This window comes from Pan troglodytes, chromosome 6 (assembly GCF_028858775.2).
Source record: "Pan troglodytes isolate AG18354 chromosome 6, NHGRI_mPanTro3-v2.0_pri, whole genome shotgun sequence".
Taxonomy (NCBI): Eukaryota; Metazoa; Chordata; class Mammalia; order Primates; family Hominidae; genus Pan; species Pan troglodytes.
Genome location: NC_072404.2, coordinates 22,407,517 through 22,420,629, shown reverse-complemented (window position 1 = coordinate 22,420,629; position 13,113 = coordinate 22,407,517). Strand labels below are relative to the sequence as shown.

General features: G+C 37.8%; 1 protein-coding gene and 1 long non-coding RNA gene across 3 annotated transcripts in view; one reads left to right on the top strand and one right to left on the bottom strand.

Moving 5' to 3' along the window:
- The window catches only part of ANKMY2 (ankyrin repeat and MYND domain containing 2), a 46,636-nt gene that overhangs the window by 23,056 nt on the left and 10,467 nt on the right, over positions 1 to 13,113 (top strand). For both annotated transcript variants that reach the window (XM_518981.7, XM_009452700.4), the window contains 2 exons: positions 7,453 to 7,613; positions 12,598 to 12,812. In XM_518981.7, coding sequence (XP_518981.2) covers positions 7,453 to 7,613; positions 12,598 to 12,812 — 376 coding nt within the window. The remainder of the gene's footprint in view (positions 1 to 7,452; positions 7,614 to 12,597; positions 12,813 to 13,113) is intronic.
- LOC107975716 (uncharacterized) lies at positions 4,237 to 12,296 on the bottom strand. Its single transcript, XR_001719098.3, has 4 exons — positions 10,093 to 12,296; positions 7,179 to 7,332; positions 5,941 to 5,984; positions 4,237 to 4,649 (listed from the first exon to the last, which is right to left on the bottom strand). It is a non-coding gene; the product is annotated as an uncharacterized LOC107975716 (long non-coding RNA).

Genomic DNA, 13,113 nt, shown 5'->3' with positions numbered 1-13,113 from the left:
TAACACTACAATACTAACAAAATTTTTACTACAGTAAAAATTGTTTGCAATCCTATCCTAAAATAAGAGTAATGTTTTCATTCCATTTTAATATATTTAACTGACTTCACAGACAGAAAATTACATTGCACCCTTCCAGTTGTTACTGTATTTTCCAAATAATTAGCCTTTAAAAAAGCTCATTCTCCCCTTTTTGTTTCCTTCAAGTGGATCAGTATGTATATATGCGTACATACATACATAAGATTTTTGTCATTTTTTAAAAATGCCACCCATCACACAGCAGATATTCCTTGTAGCTTGTTTTCTTCACTTACTAATACATCATGGAAGTTCCTCCCATCTCAGTAGGTGTAATTCGTTTCCTTCAACAGCTATATGATACTCCATGATATAGATGTTCCACAGTTCAGTTAGCTCTCCCTTATTGACAGATTTTACAGTTTTTTAACCACTTTTCTACAAATAATGTAATAATCATCCTTGATTTTCTATGTTTTACAAGTTAGTACTTGAATTTTTTTACATGTTAGAACTTTAATATCTCTAAAGTTTTTCTTAGAAGTAAAATTGCTGAGACAAAGGATATAGAGTTTTTATTTTTACTTATTTATTTATTTATTTATTTATTTTTGAGACGGAGTCTCGCCCTGTCACCCAGGCTGGAGTGCAGTGGCCCAACCTCAGCTCATTGCAACCTCCACCTCCCGGGTTCAAGTGATTCTCCTGCCTCAGCCTCCCAACTAGCTGGGATTATAGGTGTGCGCCACCACGCCTAGCTAATTTTTTTTGTATTTTTAGTAGAGATGGGGTTTCACCATGTTGGTCAGGCTGGTCTTGAACTCCTGACCTTGTGATCTGCCCGCCTCGGCCTCCCAAAGTGCTGGGATTACAGCCACCACGCCCAGCCTAGAGTTTTAATTTTAATGTAAGTCTAGATTCCTTTCCAAAAGGGCATAGTAATTCACAGTAATATCCTCATCAGAGCTGGGTATTACCATTCTTTGATTTTTGCCAGTCTGATAGTTAAAAGGATGGTACATTGTGAACTTACTTCCCCCTCGTTATTCATGAAATTAAGCACTTCTGTTGTTGGTAATTTGTATTTTCACTTTTGTGGATTACCCACTTATACTCTTTATTCGTTTTTTTGTGGGGGGATGCCCTTTGTTATTGCTTTGAGGAGCTTATGCATACAAATCCATTATCTAACAAATGTGTTTCCAATATTTTATGCCAGTCCTCCTCCTCCTCCTCCTCCTTCTTCTTCTTCTTTTTATTCCTCTTCTTCCTCCTCCTCCTCCTCTTCTTCCTTCTTTCTTCTTCTTCTTTTTTAACTTTATGGAGACCTTTACCATAGGAAATTTATTTATTTATTTTTTTTAATTTTTTTTTTGAGACGGAGTCTCACTCTGTCACCCAGGCTGGAGTGCTGTGGCATAATCTCGGCTCACTGCAACCTCCACCTCCTGGGTTCAAGCGATTCTCCTGCCTCAGCCTCCCATGTAGCTGGGACTACAGGTATGTGCCACCACACCCAGCTAATTGTTGTATTTTTAGTAGAGATGGGGCTTAGCCATGTTGGCCAGGCTGGTCTTGAACTCTTGACCTTAGGTGATCGTCCCACCTCCCAAAGTCCTTAGGATTACAGGCATGAACCACTGTGCCCGGCAGGAAATTTATTTTTAAGTAGTCATATTTTTTCTTTTATAGCTTCCGTGTTTCTTGTTTTGCTAAAAGTGGGCCTCTTGACCAGGAGTTACATAAGTATTCTCCTAAATATCCTGCAGTTATTTTTTATGATTTTTTTGGTACATCTAGAATTTATTTGTTTAGAGTTCATTTCCCCCCAGATATATAGCTAATTGTGATGGCACCATTTATTACACCAGCTAACATTTTCCTACTAAATTGAAATACCACCTTTGTGGTAAGTTAAATTCTCTTTTACTAAATGATTATATAATTATTTGCAGAGAATTAACATTTGTATGAGGTTAGGACTTTCCATCCAATTACACAGTACACTTTTACATTTCTTTTAGGGGAGGGGACTGACTTTTGGTCTTTCAGTAATATTTAATTGGTTCCATCAATCCTTTCTTTCAAAATTTATTTCTTAGTAATTTGTGGTTACTGTCCACATGGTAAGAATTTGCACTACCACCTCCACACTCAGTCACTTCCAGCTGGTTATGGATAATAAAGAGAAAAGCTATTGATTTCTGTATTTTTTTTCTTATTTTTATTACAGTTTACTGGGTTTTCTAGCTATTAAACTTTATCTTGATTTCTATTTGAATTTGCTTCGGGCCAAGTAAGAAGAAATAATAGTGATAATTGGCATGTCTTTTTCCTGTTTTTAATGAAAATATTTTTAGCTTTTCACTTTTAATATATTGCTATTGGTTTTATCATTGTATAATGTCACTCTTTTTCTTGTTGAATTCTTTTAGTTCTACTTTTACTGATATTACAGCTATTTCTAATTCCTTTTTTTGTCAATGATCTGTTTGCTCATCTGTTATTTTCAATCTTTATCATTTCATTTAAGTAGTATAACTTATAAACATATAGGTGGGTTCTGTTTTGTAATCTAAAATGTTAGTTTCCCTCTCTTAACAGGTATTTAGCTTATGTATATTTAATGTAATTACTGATATATGTGGTTGCATTCCTCCTCTTTTACCTCATTTTTACTCTTTATTTTACTTGACTATTGTTTGTGCATGCATCTGTGTGTGTGTGTGTGTGTGTGTGTGTGTGTGTGTGTGTACACATGTATTTCCCTAAAGTGGTTGACTGGTCAAAACTGTACAGTACCACATACCCCATCCCCAAGGCCCCATATTTACCCATTTAGCAACTTTATAAGATAAAATCCTTATACTTCATTTATTTCTCCACATTCTCTGTTTTTGCCTTGTCAGGCCACAGGTCTTTCCTTTCTGCCTTCTCTGATACTTCCTCAAAACCTGTGCCAATCATACCTGTAGCTGTGGACTTTGCTGAGAGAGTCTAGTATTTTTAGCACAAGCTGTAATGAGAGTGTCATTGACAGGGTGTTGCTTCTCTTTCAGTAATCCATACCACCAGCTGTATGATTTGTCTGTCATCTATCTTCACCCACTCATATGAACTCACTCTCTTACTGTCCTCTCTCTCCTCCCCTTTGTCTCCATTTTTGCATTTTTGTCTTTAGATCTCTGTTCTCATTTAGATTTTGGTTATAGGACCTTTTCAAATGGGTTACGTAGGTTGTATATTCTTTGAAACCCATCATGACAAAACTATTAATACCTTTCTTTCTGAAATGTGAGTCATATTTTGCCTAGCTTTCTGACTCATATCACAGTTCTTTTCTCTCCGACATATAGAAGTTATTCTACAGTTTTCTAAGTTCTGGTTTTGCAAATGAGAATTCAACTTACTTTCCGTTGTAAACTTTACATTTCTCATTCTGGAAGAGCGTTTGATTTTCAGTTTATCCTTGAAAGTAAAAAATTTGAAAAGGATATGTCTTGTTGTATGTGTGTGTTCCTATTAATCACACTCAGTGAGCCCTGTAAGTCTAGAGGACTCAAATCTAGTGATTGTAATATGGGAGCAAAATGATGTACTGGCTTCTCCACCTGCAGCATTTATTTTCTATATTAGTAGTATTATTTTATTTATGTATATTCAGAATTTATAAATTTAAAACTAGTAAAATATTTAAGAATTTCAATTACAAAAATTTGAACCTAAATGATTAAGTATTTACAAAGATAAACTTTAAACATATTATTCAAATATGTTATTAGCAGATTAATTAAAATAAAATATCAAAATAAGCATTACCTAAAATGAAAAACCTTAATCTGGAAAAAAAGGTAAAGTAATACTATTTTTTCTTTTTAAAAAGGTATAATTAGGCCGGGCACAGTAGCTCACGCCTGTAATCCCAGCACTTTGGGAGGCCAAGGCAGGCGGATCACCTGAGGTTGGGAGTTCGAGACCAGCCTGATGAACATGGAGAAACCCCGCCTCTACTAAAAAATACAAAATTAGTTGGGCGTGGTGGCAGGCACCTGTAATCCCAGCTACTCGGGAGGCTGAGGCAGGAGAATCCCTTGAGCCTAGGAGGCGGAGGTTGCGGTGAGCCAAGATCGCGCCATTGCACTCTAGCCTGGGCAAAAAGAGCAAAACTCCATCTCAAAAAAAAAAAAAAGGTATAATAAAGAAATCCTTAGTCTTGTGACAGTATCTTTATTATGTAGCAATTATTTTTATATACAGATATTTCTACCTGCTGCCTGCTTTTCCTAATTGTACTAGTTGGAGGACTGATGAGAAGATACAGTTATAAGCTAATTCCGTATTTTTCTCTGACTCCTTTATCTTCAAGTCTTCATATGTCTGGTTCAGTACTTTTGATGAGCTATTTTGGAACTTGTGTGTGTGTGTGTGGAAACACCTATCTTTTTATTGAAGCTGGATGTAGATTTTGTTTTAAGGAAGCATGTGCGGTTTGTCTTCATCTTCTCTGGTTTCTTCACATACAGTTGTATATTTCCTCACAATTACTTGGGTTGATTTTGATAACTGTGTTCATAACCCACTTGCATTAGATTTGCTTGGTTGAATGTCATTTTTCTCTCTTGAAGATTCTGGAAGGAGAGGTGATCATTTTCTAAACAGAGCACCTTAGCTCATTTCACATTTTTAATATAGACTGCTACTGTTTGACTTTTCAAGACGTATATACTGGGGAAAGAAATAAAAGAAATACCCACCTCCCCGAATCCCCCCAAAAAGAAAGAAATTGGGTGTTCTGGTACTTAATAAAAGCATAGAGTACCAAAAATGGTATTGTGATCACTATTAAATTCTCTTTTCAAATCAGGGAAGTTTTCTTTTATCATTTGTTTAATTCTCCATCTATTCCTTTTTTTCCTTTGATATTTCTGTTAATTTTCACTATTAGATTTTCTGGGTTTGTTCTTTAGCTCTTTCATCTGTTGTATAATGATTTCTATATCTGAATTTTTCTGTTTTGAGATATTTCATCCACTCGATCTTTTTTGTTTGTTTTGTTGAAACAGGGTGTCTGTTATCCAGGCTTGAATGCAGTGGTGTGATCAAAACTCACTGCAGCTTTGGCTGGGCATGGTGGCTCACACCTGTAATCCCAGCACTTTGGGAGGCTAAGGCAGGCAGATCACCTGAGGTCAGGAGTTTGAGACCAGCCTGGCAAACATAGTGAAACCCCATCTGAAAATACAAAATAGATTAGCCAGGTGTGGTGGCACACACCTGTAGTCTCAGCTACTTGGGAAGCTGAGGCAGGAGAATTGCTTGAATCCAGGAGGCAGAGGTTGCAGTGAGCCAAGATCACGCGACTGCACTACAGCCTGGGCAACAGAGCCAGACTCTGTCTCACCCAAAAAAAAAAAAAAAAACCACGCTCACTGTAGCCTCCAACTCCTGGCCCCAAGCAATCCTCCTGCCTTAGTATCCCAAGTAGCTGGGACTACAGGCACATACCACTGTATCCAGCTAATTTTTTAAATTATTTGTAGAAATGGGTTTGTGCTGTGTTACCCAGGCTGGTCTGCACCTCCTGGGCTTAAGCGATCCTCCTGCCTCAGCCTCCCAAAGTGCTGGGATTATAGGCATGAGCCACCATGCCTGCCCTTCATCCTCTGTGTTATTAATTTAGTTCTCAATAGTAACCAGGATCACCTCTTTCAGTTTGCCTGTTAATTTTTAAAATTTGAATCTCTCTGCGGCTCTTGAAAGTCTATTTATATATTATAATTGAATCTGCTTAAGTGCATTTATTAGCTGTAGTTGTGGTAGTTATTGTTATGGTAAATGTTACCCACACACTTTCCACCCAAGAAGCCCTCTGTTGGAGGCATTGCGTAGTCTTCAGAATTGCTGGATCCCCATACGCACCTTGTTCTGTACCTCCCAGGAAGTCAGGTAAAGCTGATAGGGTCCTGGATCAGTGGAAGAAGAAAATTTAATGTCTCAATTAAGACATTAATTAATTACTTTAGAAAATTATCACTCTCCTTATAGAATCTTCAAGAAGAGAGAAAAATGACATTCAACCAAGCAAATCTAATGCAAGTGGGTTATGAATACAGCATCAAAATCAACACAGGTAACTGTGGGGAAATTTACAAATGTGTATGAAGAAACCAGGGAAGATGAAGACAAACTGCATATGCTTCCTTAAAACAAAATCTACATCGAGCTTCAATAAAAAGATACTTGTTCCCATAAAAAAAAAAGTTCTAAAATGTCTCATCAAAAGTATTCAACCATTTAATTGAGACATTAAGCTGGTTTGGTCAGCAAACCAGCTGAGGCACAAGGATGAAGCCTGCCACTCCTGGGTTCTCCCAGGAACTTTCAGGGACAAGCAGAGCCCTCTGCCAGCCTCAAGCACCAGCGTCCAGCTGGCCCACAGTGCCATCCCCACGCAGGTCACCTGTTGTCGGCAGGATCAAGCAGGCGCTCCCAGGACCAAGCACAAGCAGGCAGGGGCCATGCAGGCTACCCAGGGGGAACCACTCTCCGGGAGCGGGGGCCATGGCGTCTGCACGCTCTCCCCAGGCGCACCTCCGCTGGTCCCCCAGCCCTCATCAGGCAGAGCGGAGTAAGAAGTCTCCTCCGGAGATCCAGGAAGAGCCTGCGCCCGCCCTCCTGTGTGCCCTGTGGCTTCTACCTGCTTGCCCAGAGTGGCCACTGCTTTGCTCCAGAGAGGTAGTGGAGAGGGAGCTAGGGAGGGGAGGCCACAGGAGCACACTTGCAGAACCAGCAGCTTCGCCAGGGAAGAATTTGCTTTCACAGAACCATTTTTAACTAGAGATGGCTTAGAGAAGTGGCTTGGAATTCTATGCAAAGCCACGATGTGGATTCCAAGCTTATGGGAGCAAAAGCCTTTTCTCTACCTTTCACAAAGAGGGCAAGCTTTTCTCAAATTTAGGGGGCAGGTGATAAGGGGGAGAGGGATTTAGTTTAATATTATCATTATAGTAAGAACAATACTTTATATGGAGTAAATTTAAATTTTGTGTAACTACAACTGGATGTGATTAGGGAAACATGAGCATCGTTTGCGTAGGCTGGGAAGAAGAGACATTTAACTTACAAGCAACTGTTAGAAAATACTTAAGGTCTCTTACAAGTTGAGCAGTGCTTTCTTTTGTAATCCACATAATCTTCATATGTATTTTGGATTCTGTGTCTTTCAAAGATTGTTTATCAACTTTACAAGGAATCTTTATAAATGTTCTCTAAAATATTTTATCTCTCCTCCTTCTCCTCTACTCTCCTTTCCTGAAAAATAAAGATATTGGTGCATGTTTACATCACAAAAATAGCAACATAATTAATTTTGAAAACCAGATGTGTTATTTTTATACTAAAACTACAACTTTTCTATTTTTCTATGAAAAGGTCAACATGATTGTGTGACCATAATCAACAATTTCTTTCCTCGAGAGAGACTGGATTATTACACTAAGCCCCAGGGACTGGATAAAGAGCCAAAACTGCCCCCAAAGTTGGCAGGCCCGCTGCACAAAATTATCACCACAACGAATCTTCATCCTGTCAAGGTAGTGTGGTGTCTACCGTATTTGCTTTTTATGTAAATATTGCTTCAGAGTTTAAACTGCTTTTATTATACAGGATCATAATTGTCTTGGGGTGGGTTTTGTAGATGTAGAGCTTGCAGTGGGCTCTTTTGGCCTGTTAATTTATTGAAGGAACACTCCCTGTTGAAACCTGGAAGTGAGTGAGCGAGAGAGAAACAGACTAAAGCATCAGGAAAAGCCACGCAAAGAGATGGGTTTGCTGAAGCCTAGCTTCCACCTCATCCCACCGGGAGCTCTGGAGTGTGAGTGGCTCCAGAGAGGCAAAGGAATTCTTTTGTATTCATCAGTCTGTTGTTGGGTGGGGCCTGTCTCCAGAGGGAAAGGACAGCCTCCCACATAGTACCAAGTGAGGTGGCTCCCTTTCAATGAGGGTAGTCCTCTGGAGAAAAGACCATAGTAGCCGACCCTGAGAGCCCCGGGGGCCTGGTATACAGGCCTGGTAAAAAGGATGTATGTGGGGGCACTAACAGCATCTATTACAATACTTGTCTTTCTAAGAAAGATTCTGAAATGTAATCATGAGCACATTTTTAAACTAAGTGGCTATTTGATGCCTTTAAATAACATAGTTCTTCCAGTAATTCATCAAATCAGATTTTCAAATTTCATAGGCCAACACATGAGTTCAAATGGCTTAACTGGGAAACTTCAAGAGCTATTCTGAAATATTTCACTGCTATTGTCTTCCAGATTTTAAAAATACAGGCTTTTGCTGTTGTTGTTTACACATAATTTTTTCAAAAAAATCCAGCTAAACAAGTATAATTTCCTCAATAATCATCACAGAAAACTACACAGTTACATGTGTGCTACAGTGATGAGGTCCTATTTCAATTTCAGTATCTATCACATGCTTTTACTCATAGAGTAAAGATTTGGTAGTAGTTCAGAGCTGTTTAAGTGAGCAAGATACTAAGTTGTGTCAAAAGTTAAGGTTCTTCCTTAACATAAGGCGTTACTATCGTGTAGTAAAATAGATTTCCCCAGAAGTTTATTACAAAAGAAGAATCTGTGGAGTCTGCTGAGCATCATGAAAATGAGTGGACAGTTCTTATAAGGTAACTCTTCTGAAGACTGACACTCACTCAAAGATATAAGATCCAAAATGTGTATAATCTTATTACTTTGTTGATGCATCCCTGTGCATCTTTCTTGAGTACTTGAAGGTTGAGAAACAAACCAAATTTACTCATTGTGTGTTCCTCCACCCAAATTAATTTTCTAGGCCCTTAAGAGAGATGACAAACTAGTAGATACCTTTCCCATCAGACAGAAAAGTGGAATCTGCTATTTTTATTTTAGAAAACTCAGAGTTTTTCTTAATATTCTGGAAGAACTGCCAGAGGCAACACTTGTGATACTAAGTGGGCAAATTCAGTTGTGAACTGCATACTCATGTTTCTAGTGGAGATTACAGAGGGCTTAGAATTTAACCTTTAAAAGATATGTATTTTCTTCTGTGTTACTGTTTCTCTCCCTCCCAGCATACCTAGGGAAAAGAGAACTCCCTAGAGAAGCATTGACCTCTGTCCATGGCACTCTCTCAGGCATGGGCTGGCTGGGATGGGGAGACAGGTTTCTGTCAGGGTACAGTATTTCTCAATGTAGAGAATGTGTGTGGTTCTGTAAGACCCTTGTTCCTCCACTGCCTGAGCAATACAGGATATTCTGGCTTAGACTGACTTGAAGAAGTTCCCTGTATTTTTCTGATTCACTGTCTTTCATATCTATGTTTCTACCCCTTCAGATTGCAGTAAGGGTTTGTGGAATTTTTTTTTTTTTTTTTTTTTTTGAGATAGGGTCTTGCTCTGTCGCCCAGCCTGGAGTGCAGTGGTACAGATCTCGGCCTTCCAGGTTAAAGCGATTCTCCTGCCTCAGCCTCCTGAGTAGCTGGGATTACAGGTGCCCGCCACCACGCCTGGCTAATTTTTGTATTTTGGGTAGAGATGGGGTTTCTCCATGTTGGCCAGGCTTGTGGAATAATTTTTTATGTTTACTTGGAACCCAGTCTTTCAGGGTTAAATGTCCTAATGATTATTAATACTCTACCTTCAGTTATCTTTGAAGGTATATATTTTAAGTAAATTAGATTGAGGGCATGATTATGCAGACAATAATTTGTAAAGGTATATAGTCTGAAATAGACTACATAATATTTTTTGGAGTATAAAGGGGGCTATCCTATTATATACCTTCCTCCAGACCAGACCTTGCTTTTTGTAGGTATAAACAATCTATTCGCTCGAAACCTTTTCTTTTATCCACCCTTGGGATCTAAAAGCCACCCAGTTGCTTTTGTTATTGTGGCCCATTTTTATTGCTCTACCCCCTTTTTAAGCTAGCATGGCCTTTCCTATGGAGTATTATTTAAAAACTAATAACCACTGTGTAATGTTAAACAGCTTTTAAAACAAGCTCAGAAATTCTCCCCAATACACACCTCACTTTTCATTACAGTGCACCTAATATAGCTGTATTTGTGTCTAGATTAAGTGGCTGCCATAGCAATAAGGATGCATTTGTTTTCAAAAGGGATTTGGAGGATTGTGCTGATGCCCAGAATATGAAGGTTATCTAGGAGAAAAACAAAATCACAGAAAAAAATGTCAGCAGAGCAGGGTCTCTAAGTGGACAGGAGGCAGATGTGCACAGAACGATCATGTCTTTGATTATTGTGATTTTCAAGCCCAGTATTGTAGATTTAGCAGTTTTTAAAAATAGGATTTAAAAAATAAAAAGAATTCAAAATGCTACTACATAAACATATTCTCAGGTAGCAATCCTTTGAATGGTAAAAATTTATCTAGTTTTTAATGCCAATAGAAATATATTTATTTGCTTCTCCTCATTAATAAAAAGGATTTCCTTTGTAATATATTACTTCATAATGCTGCAGAGATTAAGGAAGGAAACAAGTACAAATATTATTCTTTTGCGTGCAGCTATGTGGTTGTTTCAATAAGCGCATGTTAATGATGTGGTTATTTGTCATTTTTCTTGGTGTATATTTGTGCTGTGTATTAAAACATAGATAAGGTCTGATGTCTCCAAACAAAAAATTATTAATCTGGGCTCTGTTTGAAATTTTTTGAAAGAATTCTCACTTGTAAGTTTAAGATTCTATAGTTGATTATAAATGCCATATATAAAAATACTGATCAAACAACTTTAAATGATTACAATTAGCAGAAGTATAAACAGATAATTAATGAGTCTTTTCTTCTCCACCATAAATTGTCAAAGTATGTTTTGGTAGAGAGCGTTATCAATAAGGATTCTGATTATACTTACTTCATTAAGTCTAATAACTTATTATTAAGTGCTGGATTTTTGTAAAACACTAGATTGTGTATAAATCTAATAAATGTCAAAAAGTGAAATTCGTTTAATTTTACAAGGACATTTAATCTGTGTTAAATTTCTAATTAGAGGGCTAGCTATGGGCTTTACTAATAGATGATCTTTTTTCATGCCTAAAGAAAAGAATCTAATTCAGGAAATCTACCTGTTGTTCCTTGACATGTACAGTCCCTGGGATATTGATTTAGCTGTAACAGGTAGGTTAGCAAGTACTGACTGGCTGTCTGCTCTGTGCATACAGTTGTGTCCCTGTTACATTTGTTGTGGTCTTTGTGCTCCTTAGTTCAGCTAGATCCAAGTTCTTGTCTTACAACCAGGAAGAATTAGACAGGTGGACACTGGAGAGTGAGTGGAGTAAAATTTATTAAGTGAAAGGAAAGCTCTCAGCAAACAGGAGACGCAGTGCGGGGTGGTTCCCCTACCCAAAGACGGGAAAGTGCCCCATGTGCCTGGGTCCAGGTCCTTTTATGGACTCAGAATGGGGAGTGCATGCTGATTGGTTTGTGAGTATGTAAAAAAGGTTAAAGTGAAGACACCACTCAATGGTGGGCACAACAGTGTAGAAAACCAGTTAGGAAAGGGTGGGTGTATGTAAAATAGGTGAAGGGTGGGGATCAATCAGAAGAAATTGAGTCAAACAGGAAGACAAGTTCTCAATCCGGTTCAAGGATTTAATTTGTAGCTTGGCTTTCAGGCTTTAAACTGTCTTTGGCTTGGAAGTGGGGCTTCACCGAGGACCCACCCCTATTCTCTCTAGGCATTTGGCTGCCTCCTGCCACTCTCACATTCATGTTTACATTACTATTATGCCACCATGGATATTTACAGCAGTCCTTTGCAGACCTACTTCAAATAATCTACCCTACAACAAAGCTAATACAAAAATACTCCATATTACACTAAATTTGAGCATAATCTGTGCATACATAGGAAATGTGGGACTCATAACGTGTAAGATTTGATCATTCTAATATTTCCCCTTTAAAGTTATTTATGGCTTCCTCTTTGACCTGTTCTCATTACTGTAGATGATTGGAAGCATCTTCAGGAAAATTTCCGTAGAGAAATATAGTTAATTGGAAAGTAAAGCATATTTCATTTTTAGACTTCATTCTGAAAAAATCTCATTTTCTTGTGCTTAATAAGAATTAATGAGAATTGAAGTTCTCCTAGCCATGAAATTCTAGAGCTGAGTAATGTTAACTAAAAGTGGTTACTGCTCAATGATTTGATTCTTTATGTAAAATGTACAAATTTGCCATGTTTATCTTTAGTAAAAGTGCATTTAACAGAGACTGTAAAATCATGTGCTCTTGAGTGGCATACTGGCACTCTGGTGTAGGTAGATGGAAGATCACATTATAACTTTGATATACAGAGTTAAAGAGATTCCACTATTTTCGGGTCTTTCTATATTAGTTCTATAAGTTCTGGGTAATTTGCATTCTAACAAATAACATAATAACTTCATGATCCTAAGGAAGGCTTTCTTTGGTAATCTTTTGAAATCAACTAAATGGACTACCTAATTTGTACATGGACAAGTCTCTCCTTTAATACCTGAGTCCACCGGGATTTCCTCTAGATCGTGATGCTTGTAAATGAGAATCCTCTGCTGACAGAAGAAGCAGCCCTGAATAAATGCTACAGAGTGATGGATTTGATTTGTGAGAAATGTATGAAGCAAAGAGACATGAATGAAGTATTGGCTATGAAGATGCATTACATAAGCTGTATCTTTCAGAAATGCATTAACTTCTTAAAAGATGGAGAGAATAAACTGGACACCTTGATCAAAAGGTACTCTTTTTACTATGTTGTTTATAAAATACACTCAAGTGAATATTTTTTTTAATATGAAGCCTCATTATTATGTGTTTCAAAATTAAACATTTTGGCAGCAATTGCTGTTGTTGGAATCACATTTAGTCTTTGACAAACAGAGAATAATATTATACTTATATTGAGTGATTATTCAGTTCTGTATCCTTTACTGTGATGTTTTTGTTGTTACCAGCAATTTACAGATGAGGAATCTGAGGTTTGGAGAGGTTAAATAACATGTGTAAGATCACACCGCGAGAAAGTGGCCCAAGTCCAA